We start from the raw sequence: 15,989 nt of genomic DNA on the forward strand, positions 1-15,989 counted from the left end.
TTTGTTCGACACTATCATTAGCCCTCGGGTCCCTTCCCCCAATCGATGCAACCTGCTGAACACACGATCAGCTGCGATTGCAACTGCGATCCTGACTTGCAACATGTTCCCTTTTTCACCGATTTTCCTTTTTACTCCGTCCGTGTGACTTTATCGTGTGATTCCACGGCTGCGCCCCTTGTTATTCTCTCGATCGAATCAAAAAGTTAACTTTTCCCAGGGATTTTCAGGCATTCGGGGATTTCATCCCGCATTTGTGCGTGTGCGAGCATCCTGTTGCATGTGGATGTGGATGTGGCAGTGGCCCCCGCCTCTGCTTGCAACAGGAGCAGCAATCGATTTGGGCATTCGCTTTGGTTTGTCTTTCGCCCATAGTGCATAATAGTCCTTCGTCTATAGGATCGGAGATTCCCAGCTCTTTGTGCGCTGCTGCCATAATTTCTCGTCATTCTTCTGGTGGCTCTTTGTTGGGTTATTGAACTATTGCTTCCCTTTGGGTGCACAGGTGATAATTTTTAGGGAATTTACTGCGCCATCACTTGTCGCAGCAGCCGTGCAAGTGGCTTTGGGGCAAAGGAAAATGGAAAATGGGTAATGGGTATGGGTATACAGCCATACATATAATCGCATTAATCGCATGTTCGGCCAATATTAGTCTACCCCTTCTCGGGCTTCTACTTTCCGGATCCAAGGGCGCTGTTTCCCGAGTTTGTCCAAGAGTTTCTCACACATTTTACGTACTCGGACTCGGAGTGCAACTAAGTCAACAATTGCACGGCAGGTATCCGCATCTCGAGGCCCAAAGACGGGCGCAAATTATTTTGACAAGTGGCCGAGAAATTGTCCTCCATTGTCCAATGCCACCAACAAAGGCGATTGTTGGTCTGCTGCTGGTTGAGGCGAAGATCTGGCTGCTGCAGTTGCTTTCTGAGTGACAGGCCATTATTATTATTATCTTGGGATCTTGGGACATTGGGATCTTGGAGATTGCAGACCAAGTGTCTTCCCTGCTCGCTGGCATTGGATAAATATTGCAGCCCATTAATTACAATCAAAGTGGCACAAGCACACTCGAGGGCAATACTATCACTCAATGTCTAATGACAACGCCAGTCGATCAATTGCCAAACTATTTAACCCCTTTGTGGCTTTATTTGCATTTATAACGAAGTCTGTGAAACATGTCAATTCGGTTTTTAGGCTCCTGACTCTTTTATATTACTTAAATGGCTTATTCCTGTGCTATTTAATTGCATTTAAAATTATTCAAAAAACAGTTCTATAATGCAACGAAGTGGAAATGTGTTGATCTTGAAATCATACATTTTTAAGTCTAATTTTAAGTAGAAATAATAAGGATCCTTGTGCTATGAAGATTGTACTGTTCTTATTGGCACAAACTAAACTTTAATTGCTACTAATTAACGCAGTTTCTAGAGCCGAAACTAATTTCTCCACCGAAGGTCATTATAGCCAATTTAAACTGTGCTCGCTGGTACAGTCGCAGCCCTATCTATTTTCGGTTTTTATTATTTTTTCGGCGCTGTGCGGCCGGAAATCGCCAGCAATTGCACGTCCCATGTGCGTGTCTTTCAAAAAGATGTGTGTGTTTTCCACTTCTGTTTTTCCCGTTTTCCTGCATTTTCCGTCGCTTCTCGCCTGTGGAATAACAAATAATTAGCATTAACCACGCAATTGAGTCGCGGCGGCGCAATGTTGCATTTAATTTTCGGGAAAATGCGTTGCACATGTGCATGCGCGAAAGGGACGGGTGTAGGTGCAGCGAAAGAGACGGCATGAGCTGCAGCGCAGTGCGATAAAGCATTTTCGGTAATGTCAACAAAACGCCAAAGAAGAACGACAACAAAGTAAGCAAAAGGAAAACCTGCACAGCGAAGGGGGAGCGGGAGGGGCGGCGATAGCTAGGTCGCCATCTTGGCTTTCCCAGAAGAAGGGGAAATTGGTAAAAACACAAGACACTCGAACTTGTGGATGCACAGACACAAATGCAGATACAGATACACGCACACTCACGCATTTGTTGCATGCCTCGCGTGGTTTTTCTTCTATTTTTCGACCTTTTGTTTTTCAGCTTCGGCATCGGCGGCCCTACGCCAACAAAACTGAAGCCACATCACGATTTTGGCTACGATCGTGGCACTCGGAATTCAAATGCTGGCCACGCCGCCTCAGATTGCATAATTGCCACGACAGCACGGCGATCATCGAACCTTCAGGGTGCTTCAGTTGATGTATGAGTATGAGACTTCAGTATGGGGAGTTATGCTAAGAAATTCGTTAAAACTAAATTAACGATTGAATTAAATTATCTGAAATAATGAACTCATATATATTTTGGCCTCAATTTCACTAAAGCAAGTTACTCTATGAGTATGTTTCCAAAAGTAAAGTTCTAGCACTACATCTCTTTCCGTGACCTTCAATCTAACAAACCCCCATCAGCATCAATTTCTCATCGCCTTCGATCATCGGGGGAATGTATCTCATTACTGAGCGTGGCTAATTTGCCCGCAGAGGTCAAGAAGTCAGGACGCTGGTCAGCTATGCGCCTTCTCGCTCTGGCACACGCTTGGATCGAGGATCAGCATTCAATGCAATGCAAAAGGATCTGCCAACGAAAGTGAAACCAGGATCGATAGCCTCGAGCGATTCGAGCGACTGACACACGCTGTCCTTTGGAAAACAAAGGCCTCGAAATGCGACAAATTCAAACAGTTTTTGTTTGGTTTTACGTTTTTTCATTGTCATTTTCATTTTCATTTCCATTTTTGTTTTTGGGTCTTTCGAGTGGATGTTGCTTTGTGCGAGTCAAAGTTCCCAGATATCCTTTGTAATTGGATCCTTTTTGAGGAGCAGAACAATCCCTGCGCGTGTGAAGCGCGACGAGTGCGCGTATATCTATTTTCGTTTTCGCTGCATTTTCCTGTATTCTCGTATCTTGAGCGTTGTTTATGTCGCATAAAAAACCGAAAACGAGTCCGAGGGATACGTTTCCCAACCCCAAAACACCCGCACTTTCCTAGGGTCGCTGCAAATGGCGTACGGCGTGTAATTTATGCCAAATATGATAGCAGCGAATGTTTGTCCTCCTTGTTTACAGACATCACGTTTTCCCTGTCTTCATCTCCAGTTTCTCCGCGTGTTTCCACATGAAAAGTGACAGTTGCAGATCCAAGTGCGATAAGAAAAGTCTGGATGGTCCCCAATGTCTGGAAATTTTCACATTTCCCGGCTGGAGATCGTGCACTAAAAGAAAATGATCATCATTACTAAGGTGAAATTGTAGGCTCAGTAGGCTCCTCAGACATATAAATATGAAATTATATATAATTGTATATTCTTAATATTATAAATTACTATTAAAGTGGATAAACATCAGCTAAAATACATCGTATTCATATAAACGGTTATTTGCCTTAAGTTGGCTGTATTTTACCTTGATTTTTTTATAAGAACTTTAAATGCACCAGTACAAAAATTTGAAAATTTGAGGAAAGACTAATGTTTAATCATATTTCTTGAACAACAAAATCGATATAAAAAGTATCATTGGATTATTTGCTTAAAATGCAAAGTCGGCTGCGCCTTAAATGGATTTTCCTGCTCAACAGCTCTCGAAAAAAAGAAAATATATTCCCAATTCAAGCGGGGGAAATGGCTATTGCCAAGGCAGTTTACCTCGGGTGGAAAATGGCCACCCCCCTGCAAACCGCAATGCGAAAAGCCAAAGTAGAGCAGGAAAATATTGCAGGAAATGTGGAAGCTCCTGTCGCATTTTTAACGCTTTTTAGCATAAACAACACAGGGCAGGAATCGCAGAAGGGCCATCTGGGGGGTTGGTGATATCAACTTATATATGTACTTATATAATATAGTAAGGTTTCCCCGTCTGGCCGACGTCTGCTGCAGCTTTGGCTTTATTTTCCGGTTTTTTTTTCCAACTTCGTTCGTTAGTACGTTCATTTCATTTTCAACCCCTGGCTGATTGCCACAAAAAATTTGCATGCGGCCCTTTGTCGCGTTTTGTTGTTGCTGCAAAATTGCCAGATACAAGACACTCGCACACGCACAATCCACTTTTAATAATGCACACTACGTGTGTACGTGTGTGCGTGTGTGCGTGTGTGTGCGTGTGTTGGTGAGGCACGGAGGGAGGGTGTTTTGGGGTGTTTTCGATAAGTACTTTACGAGAGACAACCCTCGTTTTGCGGATTTTTTTATGGTCCGCCTTTGGTAGTCCAGTGGCAACATCAAAGTTCATATCCTGCTTCCGGAGGGGGGAAAGCGGAAAATGTTCCCTCTGCCTCCGGTGGTTGCTCCTGGCAAATGGGAGTGGAAACCATTGGCATTGGCTGCCACTGCAATTTTCGCAAATATGCCGTGACTCTTCGATTGGTTTTTTGGCGAATCGCAGTGGCGATTTCGCAACTTTTCCCTGCATTTTAGGGGTTGTGAGCGGGGTGGTGGTGGTTACGCCAAAGAGGAGGTTTCTAGCCAGCGAATCATGTGCGAAAAATCTGCAGAGTATGGAATATTGTGATAATATTTTAATTGGTACACCTGTAAGAGAGTTCATTTTCCCAAGAATATAATATAACATGTGGAAACTAGGGGAAAACCAACCAAGTAGCTGTAATAAGCAGTCAGAAAAAATAATCCTGGAATAATTAAATCCTGCGAATTAAACAGTAAGCATTACAGAAGGATTCGCTTTAATTCAAACAAAGGAAATTCGCATAAATCAAGCCTTTCGCAAAGGGTATTTCTAACCCTTCCACAAGGAAGTGCATCAACTTCTTATTCTGCTAAGTCAAGGAAGTTCGATGTGGAATTTGCATAATAATCAGGACGAAAGTAGGGAGCGCCTGAATATGCAAATGACCACATCAATCGAAGGCCAAATTAAAATCGATCAAAATTGATTTGTTGCCCGGTGTGCAGAAACCCAAACACCGCACCCCGAAATGCCAGATCACCCAGGACCGCGATGCCTCCAAGTCCAGGACATTGCCGAAGGAGTTGAGCGCGGAGCGTGAGAAAGTCTCCTTTTTGCACGAGTGATTTACATAATTTTTGGGCAAGTAAATTGCATGCACATCTCGTGTGTGGACCTTATGCAAATGAGCTGTGACGCTATTGCCATAGTGCCGTCCCTCTTCAACCCCCTGCTGCCAGGACGCAGGACGCAGGACTCGGGCCGCAGGACTCAGGTGTGCGAGCGTGTCGGCATGCTGTGAACGAGGCGCCGTCCACTGTGCCCGTAATTAACCCCTGTCTCTGAGGCATTTCCCTTTTTCCATCCCATTTTCACTTTCGTTTGCATGCGCGTCCTTTTGGCAGTTTCGCAATGCGAGTTTCCTTATGCAAATGAGAGTGCATCCGCATCCTTCCCTTATATTCGCCAAGTGAAAATCTTATGCAAATTTCCCTGGCTGTGGAAAACTCCTTCCGCCGCGAGATACAGAGTCTGCGTGATCTCCGCTCCAATTTGAGCGCTGGGTGTCAGGTACTGCGTGCATCGTTATCCTTTTTTGGCTGCGATCGTGAGAAAGTTGGGAAATTTGCATAATTTGTCGTGAAAATTTTGCCGGCCTACGTGATCGCTGCAAAGACAGCGGAGATCACTGATCTCTGATCGCAATTTCCCAACCTTTTCGTGTTCTTGTGTCGGCATGTGTCAATGACTTTTTGTGCGACTGCGTTCAGGAAATAATGAGTTCTCTAATTAAAAACGCGTTAATTGTTCTTTTAGTTTTTACAATTTACGCTTTAATGTCTCCTGGCCATACCAGAAATGGTAAATATGAAATGCAATCGCAGAAGTCTTATGAGGATTGGCCCATGCCCAGCTGTGCTTCGGGTGCACGGGATACCCCTTCATCCTCGGAGGATTCGCTGCTGGAGGCGGAGCTGCTGCCCGAGGATGAGCTGGAGCTCGAGCTCGAGCCTGAGCTGGAGCATGAGCTGGAGCAGGAGCTGGAGCTGGAGCCGGAACTGGAGCAGGAGCTTGACCTGGAGCTTAACTTGGGCCTGGAATTTCTGCCTGAATGGGATTTCTTTTCCGATTCGCTGCTGCTGCTCATCTGGAGTTCGGCAACGATCGTCAGCCCTTGGGGTCCAAAGGGTTGCGTCTGCAGAGGATTACTCATCTTCGGCAGATTGCCCATGGGAGTGGCATCAATAGGCCGCTGCCTGACAGGACTAGTTGGTGCGGAGGAGTCGTCGCTGGTATCGCTCAGATTGCGACTCTCACCCACACCCATTCCCAGTTTTGGAGCCACTACGTTTCCCGGTGGCGGCTTCAATTTGGCGGATAGCGGAGCAGTTGGTCTCTTGCGCACCACGTTATTGCAATTATTATTTTTAGTCCTGAAGTTGACCAGGGAACCACCAGTGCGGCGTCGATTTTTGTTGAGCATCCGTGTAATATCCACCAGCTGGGATTGCAGGGAGCGCTGTAGTCCTTCCTTTTCGGAGGGCTGCATGTCCCTGAGATTCAGCTTGCTATGGGCCCGCATCGCCTTGGTGGCGGCATTCTTCATCAGGACCATGGTATCGGGCGCGAAACCCTTGACATCGAAGCTCAGATCGCCGCAGCTCTCCGAGGAAAATCCTTCGATTTGCTGGACCATGTGAATAATCTCCTTCATGGCGTTCGTCGGAAGTTTGGCAAATAGCTTCTGTATGGCATGTCGCTCCGCTTCGGGAACATTCGCTGAGACATCGATGTCCTCGTCATCCGAGGACTCAATGCTCACTACCATGAGGCTATCGATTTCACTGCTAGTCAGCAAATCCTTAGCTGGCTTGCATTCTCCTTGGACCAAATCCTTTTCCTGTTTGGGGCTCAAGCTCTGTCGCTTGCTAGATGATGGCTTCTGAGAACTTCGGTTGGCTGCCTCCAGCTTATAAATCATCTTGCGTAAGGTGCCACTGAAGGTCTCCACCAAACCCTTGGCCCTCAGAGGCTCCCACGAATCCGGCAGTTGGAGGCACTGCACCAAGCCGTTTTCCGCCGCCTTGGCGGCGGCCAGCAGCTCGTTTAGATCTGCGCCATCCAAAGCGGAATGGACCGATGAGCTGGGCACTACATTCATGGAGGCCCACCACGTGCCCGGCTGGCTAAAGGCTCTCTCGTAGATGACTTTCGCCGGTTCGTGGTACTTCCTGAAGATGCCATCCACATTCATGCAGAAATCATGGACGGACTTGAAGTGCTGCCTGTCCAGCTTCTTTTGCAGCGAATCCCACTTGGTATTGAAGAAATTGCGCGCCGTGGTTTCCGACTGATTGGTGAGGTTCTGCAACTTCTTCAATAGATCGCGGCAACTGCGTTCCGTTTGAGCGGAACTGACCATCTTTCTGACATTGGTCCTGGACCTGCCCGTCGCCTTGGGGTCCTTGTTGCAGGGCATCTCGGGCCCAGGAGGCAGGCATCTGAGTTTCCTTGTAAAGAACTTCTCCAGCATCTGACCTTTGCGGTAAACCACATCGCCCGGCTGATTGAATACGAAGCAATTGCGAATGATTAGCTTGAAGTCGGCGATCGCCTCGTTGATGGATCTGTAGTAGTTGTTCTGCACTCTCTTCAGGATGGTACCGATGTCCATGGGGCGATCGATAACCGTGTAGTACGTGGGCACCTTCAGTGCCTCCGTGTCCACGGGCTCCAAGAAGTCCAACGCGTACTTCTTCTTGTGGGCCTCGTCCAGCAAATGCTTCTTGAAAAAGTGCAACTTGTTGGTGTAACGACCTTCCCTTCCGTGCTGCGGTATAAACTCGGGTTGGACTCGGTTTGGCAGTTTGAGTTTTACCGACAGCGATTTGGAAGAAGCCTGGCGATAGAAGGAAATCATTCAGGGGTTCCCTTCCTTAGCAACTAGCCTACGTACTCACCATTCTACGGATATATTTTTACTGTAATTGGGCTGTAATGGGCACGTTTTTCAGTTGTTTTGACCTTTGACTACTTGCCTCTTTCAATTTCACCACAATGCAATCTCGGATTCGCGGAGAAATACGAATATGTGTGGGGCAACACTTTTGCCCTTTGCCTGTCTACTTTAATGAGCAAATTTTTGTGATGGAAAACGACTGTCCAGTTGACAAGTAAAGCAATCGCACAGCCCACTGCCATTTGGTGAACACTATCGGAAAAGTGTCGAAAAGTTCCAGCCAGGGATGCAGAACTGTGCCTTCAAGTTTGCGTTAGCCCTTGGGATATTGCACAATTAAAAGTCACTACTAGTACATTTACGTATTTAAGTGTACTGCATACTCTTACACCCAGCTCCAATTATAGGCTGGTTAATCAGAATCCGTGTCATTAGTAGACACCCAAACTAATAGCAAGCAATGGCACATCAAAGCGAACGGAGGCAAACAACCAACCACCCATACCACCCACCGCTCGAAAGGCCCCTTCCACTGAATATTTATAATATTTTGCACCACTTCACAGGCTTTCAGCTTTTGGTGCCCCACCTCGCATTGGGAAAATGTGGCAATGGGACATAAAAACTGCTTTTTGCAATTTACATCAACATTTTTATCACCCCGCCGCCCAGCGACACATCCACCACCACCGACAACCTTCAAGGAGTACGGCAACAACAACACGCTTTTCCTATTTGCATACATATGTAAGTGTGTCCCATAAATACAGATATACGGCCACGCCCCCACCGCCGCCCACCTCGACAGCCTCCTGCGTCTTTTTGCGCACTTAATTACACACGCATACGCTTCATTCCACTTTGCGGTGCTGCTGCTCCGGCAGTCGAGCCACCCAACCACCCACCCACTGGAGGACAGGACTCCGCTTCCATCTGCGAACCACCGCGGTGGGACAGGCCCACTACGGAAATAGACACGGGGCACACTCCGGAAAAATGGTACAAAATGAAGGACATCACTGTAGTCCCAATCAATAATGCAAATGAACAAGGAGCAGCCAAAATTATGAATGGAACATGAACATAAGGGATTATGTAATTATATAAATATTATTTCATTTAGTAGCAATTCTTGCGATTCTTTTATTGCTATCCAAAAAGTTGTATCCTAATTAACACTTATTTTGCTTGTTTCAGTTTTTCTGCTTTTTATTAGCATATGAATATAATAGAATCTTTTATTGATCTATCTATTGGTCTATTACCAATTACTGCCTGTGCAGCATTTTGCATAGTGACATATTTTGTCTCTAGTCCTTAATCCCAAATTGTATTTAATGTAACTAATATCGAAGTAATCCACTGATATATTTACATTTTTGCTTGCTTCAAAACTTGTTTTAAAACTTTTCATGGAGCAAGTTCGTCACTAGACAATTACATAATATTTGTAACTAGCATACGCTTCTCTGTTTCAGTGTTCTTGGTACAGTCCTGCGACTGGCGTCCCACATCCTTGACCAAGGACTTTCCGTGCTGCAAATTTGTTGCTCCTTAGGCAGGGGCACTCACAAAAAGGCCACTCACGGAATCGCTGGAGACGCAGGATGCCCGCTATCGCAGGTTCTACCTGCCTGGCCAAGGTGTCAATATTGCGTTATCATCCAGGGGCTCTGAGTCCCAGCTCCGATCCCCGACCCCTGACCCCTCTCACCCCGCAAGCGTTCACGTCCTTGGCCATTCTTTCGTTAATTTTATCTCTGACGGCGATTAATGCGAATAAATTTTATAGACGAAAATGTGCACTCGCATGTCCGTCGCCGAGTTTTCCTCTTTGTGTGTGCGTGTTTTCCCTGGGACCTTTTCCCCCGCCCCTGCGGCTCGCATTTTCCTTGCTTTTCCTCCGTTTGCCTCTTCCCCTCGCCTCTGGCTAATGTTTTCTTACTGACTTTCTGTGGCCATTGTGCACCGCCTGTGTTTTGGAGTATGTGACTTTTGCTGTTTGTCTTCGGCACCTGCAGACCTGCAGTTGTTAATTGTTCGATGTCCGTTGCTTACGCGATCTTGCAGCTCAGGATCTCAGGATCCCGACGAATCCGATTCCGATCCCTTGGCGATTCCCCGTTTCCATTTTATTTATTTTTTTAGCAATTGCCGCTGACTCAGCATCCGTGGAGAGCGTGGAAACTCGGCGTCTCTGTGCCCCCCAAGCAACCCTCAATTAGGATTGGGCTGGGCATGGAAACAGCAGGTCCAGGTACAGACTGTCCAGATACACGATGCAAGATGCAAGATACAAGATGATACAAACAGGTTTTCCATTTTCTTAACCCTCGTCGTGGTCGCGACACTTGTCCCGCTCCCCGCTCCCCGCTCCCATCCAGCATTGTTTGCGATGTGTTAACCTTAAGCGATTTCTGACTTTTGTGGACCCTATTGTTGCGACCCTGACTTTTTCTCGATGTCGACTTTGATATAAAAAAAGAGTGTGTATAGCCTAACAATGGAATACATTTCGGTGGGAACGCCGCGAATCCTGACCAAAGGACAATGACGATCGCAGATAGCAATCGCGCGCGAAAGATGCAGGTTTTCTGGGATTCACTTGGTTTTCCCCTGCTTTCTTTGCCGTCTGGGTGAAAAGCGGCGCACCCACACACGCACTATTTATGGATTTCCGTTGGGAATGGGATTGGGAACGCGAATGGCGGAAAAGCTATGCCCTCGCTCATATTATTCGCGCCGCTCCCGAAAAACAGTGAAATGAAAGGGGAGTCAATGACCCGCCGGAAAAGTGGGAAAGTCGAACAACCAAAAGACGACGAAATGTTGCAATTGCAATTCACCAATTTAGCTGGCTGCGCCCGCATCTTGGTCAATAAAGGGAATTGATTCAGAAATTGTGAAAATAAATTGGAAATGCAAAGGAGAGGGGGCAAGTGTGCCGCGTGTTGAGTGGTGAAAGTCCCACAATTAAATGGCAAACAAATTTCCGCCAATTATTCGACATTAATTATGATCCATCTGCGGATGAGGGTCAGCGGTGGGAGCTCCTGGCCACTCCTTGCGGGAAAAGGGTTGTTTACCTTTCAAAGGACCATGCTGGTCCTATCAGATCACCCATGAATCTTAATCAGTGAATTTTTTGGCTATGGCGGCTTGCATTTCCCCGTTTTCCCAGGCATGTCGGGAAAACCCATAGTTCCAATCCACATTTACCTCTTGCACAAACCGAAAATGCTATGTGTGGTATATGAACATTTGATTCCCTATTTGCAATCTTCCTGATTAAAAACCTATATATTTAATTAGGTTTTTGAATATTTTTTTAACCAAAAAAGTGATAAAAGTCATCAAAAAGAAACCTAGTAAATGATATACATATTCAAGTTATTAAATTATAATTAATGTATGACTTAAGCTCTTTTCACATACGACACTCACATCAAAATGTACAATTTCGCTTCAGTAAACGTTAGGGGAAATGGCTTAAATCATTTGGAAACCCATTTAGTAAAATTTGAATAACTCGGCGTACAAATTTGTTTCTGTGCGTAATATGCATTGGTGTGTAAATCTGTCAAGCGTTGCTTCTGGAAGCCCACGGAAAATGCCTCAAGAGTCATTGACTTTGAGGCACCAGAAAACGCATCTGCATTCGGTGCAATGGCCGATGCCGCTGATGGCCCAAAACGCCAATCGACCAAGACGCTGCCCCGCCCCCTGCGTTTCAACCAATTAAGCCATGAGAAGCTGCCCCAAACTGCAATCAAAGAAGGCTGGAGAAAAGCAAAAACCCTAAAAATGAAACATTTTTCTCGAAGCCCGTCTGCGAGTCCGAAAAACGCATTACGCGATGAGGAAAATCGGGTTTAGAGCTGTTAGCCAGACTACCTGTGCAGGTTTTTGGCCCCACTACTACCACTATCACACCACTACTACCAACAAAACTGGCCGCAAAAAACCAACAGCAACAACAACAAAACAAAAAACGATCATCACAGTTGGACGAGAGTCGTGAAAATGGGTTTCTTGGCCCAGCATCCCATATCACATCGGCCAAAAGTCACTCCCGACCGACCAGATTTCATATCGCTGGGGTCGGGGATTACACACTTTGTGCATTTGCCGAGTATAACTATGAGTTTCAGGCATGACCTCGCCGCGATCCCACCCCCCAACTCCTTCGATTGATTTCATACACTGCACAGAACAATGTATGCTTTGCAACTAGCAAATAAGGCAGGAAGTGGAACCACACTTAAATGAACTTCGAACTCAAGGCAAACCCACTTACTAATTTACATGAATTGATTATATTTAAGTCTGGCTACAAATTATCCAATATATTATTTAAGAATTATATTATATTATATTTATATTTTCTATCCATATTTAATGTAGTTGCAGTGCATTCTTGACTCTTTATGGGTTGACAACTTGTAGGCGTGTTGAATCGCGGACGCAAGAAGACAGCGATTGAAAATGGAAATGGGACCGGGATTGGGACTAGGACTGGTACTGGAATCAGAATCAGAATCGGGGAAAAGGGAATTAAGTCGGGATTGGGATGCACATTTTAAATGTGCAGCGATCTGCAGCGGCTGATAAAGTAAGAGTCTGGCCCGAACCTGTTTTATGGCCAAAAAACGATCGAAAAACGGCTGAACAAAACGACAAAATGAAATGCATAAACGTAAATCTCCCAGCAGGTAGTCCCCGGATGGCCAAGATGGAGTTGGAGATGATGTGGTATGGTATGGTATGGGTTGGGATGGGATGGAGATCATTTGACTGGACCCGAACCTGTAACATTGCGCTCGATGATGACTTTTCGGTCTAGCCGGCGACAATAAATTTCTCAATTTTCCAATGCTCCAGATTGCCGCTCCTGATTGTCCTGTCTGCACATTTTACGCACTCCTTGAGCAGAACAACTGCGCACTTGCCAGGTGCATAAAATGGGGTGAATGGATAATCAGCCGAGGGGCAGGGGAATATTGAGGGGATGGGGTTTAAGGTATGGGTTTCGATTTCTGCGTGGGTGATTTTCTTGATTTCCCAGGCCAAAGAAAGGGTTGCCGATTGATTGATCTCCAGAGATGTATGCACTTGCGTGGAAAACCAAATATTTGCATCACTTTTCCCTGCTCACAGATAAATCCGAGTTTAATCTGCGGTTGCGAGTGTGTGAAAATAGTTTTTTTTTCGCCAGCACCAGCAGAATGCTGATTTTCCAATTGAGTTTTCCGCTTTTTACTTGCCAATTGGCAGAGCTGCGGGTCAAAGGTTGCTGCTGATCGAAGAAAGGCCAGAAAATCGCCAAAAGCGGGCGCTCATTGTGATTTTTTGTGCAGTGGCAGCGATAAGGAAATCACTTCCCCTCCCAAGTAAGTACATTTCGGTTTTTGCTCCCCCTGGGCGCATGTGTATCTGTATCCGTAGAAAAAGTACAAAACACACAACAAAGTGCACCCAAATAGTTATCGCAAACAAGCGGAGCCCGGAAAAATGCGTAGACAGCACCGAAAAAGTTCATTGACTTTCGCGTACAGAAATCAACAACAGCGCGCATCTTTTTAGTGCGTTTATTGCTGCACTGGGAGAAAAAATTAGTAGCTTGGATGTATTATTGCAGTATCAGTATCTGACAGGGTCTTTCTGAATTTAACCGAAATATCAACATAATAATTCTTTCTCAATAATAAGCTGCTTATTGGAAATTATAAAAAATTATAAGACAACCAAATTGTAATTAGTTTATATATATAGTCTCTGCACCACATACTAAATGTAAATGTAGCTATACTTTTTTTGAAGTGCTTTGATTTCGAACAGAAATAAATATGGCGGCCCCAACTCAGCGTGTGCACAAAAGAGCAAACTCCAAAGAGTGCACACACAAAAAATTACATTAAAGTGAAAATGAGCGATAACAACGCCAACACAAACGCAGCTACGGATACAGATACAGATACAAGCACAGATACGGATACACGCACCGACACATAGGCGGCAGAGCGCCACCAGAACAGCAGCTCCCCACCCCCTGATTCCCCGCCCCCCTACCATCCCCCAGGCCCCAGAACCATCGAGCATTCGAGAAAACTGCACGGCCAACGCAGCCATATTTATAAAGAAAAAAACAAAACCAGCATGCCATAAATATTCGTATTCGCCTTGACACGATCATGTGAGTGAGACAGCCGTCTCTCCCCGTCTCATAGCAGTGCATTAAGTGTATAACACCCGACCGGTTTTCTGGGGGTTGGGGACTTCCCCTTCTTTAGAGCTTTGTGGGGAAAAGAAACTGAAAAGATCGCTAGACTGCAGCTGATCTCATAAGTATGCTATACCTTTTTAGTACTGCACATGCAGGCTTTTTCGGCTGACAAATTGTGTTGCCTACTTTTGGACGCGCTTCTAAAAACTGTCCGAAAGCAAATCTAGCGATTTTATAGCTACTTTTCGGAGAGGCAAATAGCCGGTTTCTTTTGAAGCAAAATATGCTTCATCAAGAATTAATACGTAAAAATTAATAGTTATAAGTTGAAAACCCTTTCTGTAATAATATCAGTACATTATAGTACATTATAGAGTAATAGGCTCATCCCACTAATTGGCGAGTATTTTTGCATGTTTTTCGAATATAGCCGTAAGTGGTTTTTCTAATTTTATGCCTGTTACAAAGTCAATGCAAAACAAAACCGTCTTTTGAGTAGACACACTTTGTTAGCATGATAAATGACATTTTTTGTAACTTTATATTTTTGCAAACGGGGTAATGAACCAAGTTCAAACCCACACAGTAAATTGAAACGCGTTTGCCAATGAGCAATATTTATGTTTGCAAATGGGATTTATATGTATAGATGTAGTAAACTATTAGGAATACAGATAATTAGTAAATGACTCTCTAATTTTAATGAACAAAACAATTCGATTTCGTGTCAAGAGAACTGAATATATGTAAATGCTCTAATCGATTTATTTTAGAACAAATTAGCTATATTCAAAGTAAAAACCTACTATACTTCTAATCGCGATTCAATCGAACGTGATATTAAATTTTCATTAGCTGCAGTATTTGCTTACAAATGCGAATAACAGGTATTGTGTTCTTCCAGTTCTAACCGGTTGCTCAGATGCATACATACAAATGTATGTGTTTTAGCAATGAATCCTAGCGTTATCCTTCCTGGAGTGTTTTTAGCAGCACTTTTTCTAATGACCAGTGTGAGTGTTGGATAAGTTATTTTTAAAGTGAAACTAGATCATTTTTTCAGGAGGCACCCTATGTAAAGCTCACAAATGTTGTCTGTGAATCAAAAAACAAATCCTGGGCCATTTTCCACTATTGCCGCCTAAAGGCTTACTCGCGAAACAAGACCAGCTTGAACATATGTAAATGCAACATTTCTGCATCCAGCTAATAATGTAACCCTCAAATTAAAGATGGTGAAAAAATTAAGTGGCTATAAGCCATTTCTGTTTGACATCACAATCGACGCCTGCCTATTCCTGCGAAGAAGACATAATCCCGTCATAAAAATGTTTTATGGCTTCATAAAGGATTATTCCACACTGAATCATACGTGTCCTTATGAGGTGAGTTGGTTTTCTTCGACTTGGTCACCAGCGCATTTCAAATCTTCAATTTATTTTTAGGGCTTGCAAATGGTGAGCGATTATCACACCGCTGTCTTTCCAGTTCCATTACCATCAGGAGACTATGGAGTGCTCCTGGATTTCATATTCGATGCTAAGAAGCAGTTCCACGTAAATATTTACTTTAACTTTGTGGAGGACTTTTGAACACAAGTTCTTAGATTTCTTTATAAGTCAAATAAAAACCAAAGTCAACCGAAATGGTATTTAAATTTATTACATGCAAAAACCATCGACATTTACTTGCTATTAGTTAACCCCTTATGTCTGTCAACCATGCATCATTAACTTATATTTTCCTAAGCTTTTGTTAACGTTTTCCAAATACACAACTACATTAGTATCTGCTTACACTTTAAGCTATTTCATTTGTTTATGCTTACAAAACTAGCATATAGCGTATAG

General features: G+C 44.5%; 1 protein-coding gene and 1 pseudogene across 1 annotated transcript; one reads left to right on the forward strand and one right to left on the reverse strand.

Annotated features, from left to right (window-relative positions):
* The first annotated feature begins 3,255 nt into the window (after positions 1-3,255).
* LOC6547197 lies at positions 3,256-15,731 on the forward strand (annotated as a pseudogene).
* Positions 5,847-7,877, reverse strand: LOC6547199 (bromodomain testis-specific protein). Its single transcript, XM_026980234.1, has one exon. It carries the CDS (start codon positions 7,875-7,877, stop codon positions 5,847-5,849), a length of 2,031 nt encoding a protein of 676 aa, XP_026836035.1.
* Positions 15,732-15,989: the final 258 nt, after the last annotated feature.

The sequence above is a fragment of the Drosophila erecta genome, unplaced genomic scaffold (assembly GCF_003286155.1).
Source record: "Drosophila erecta strain 14021-0224.00,06,07 unplaced genomic scaffold, DereRS2 tig00000092-arrow-pilon, whole genome shotgun sequence".
NCBI lineage: Eukaryota > Metazoa > Arthropoda > Insecta > Diptera > Drosophilidae > Drosophila > Drosophila erecta.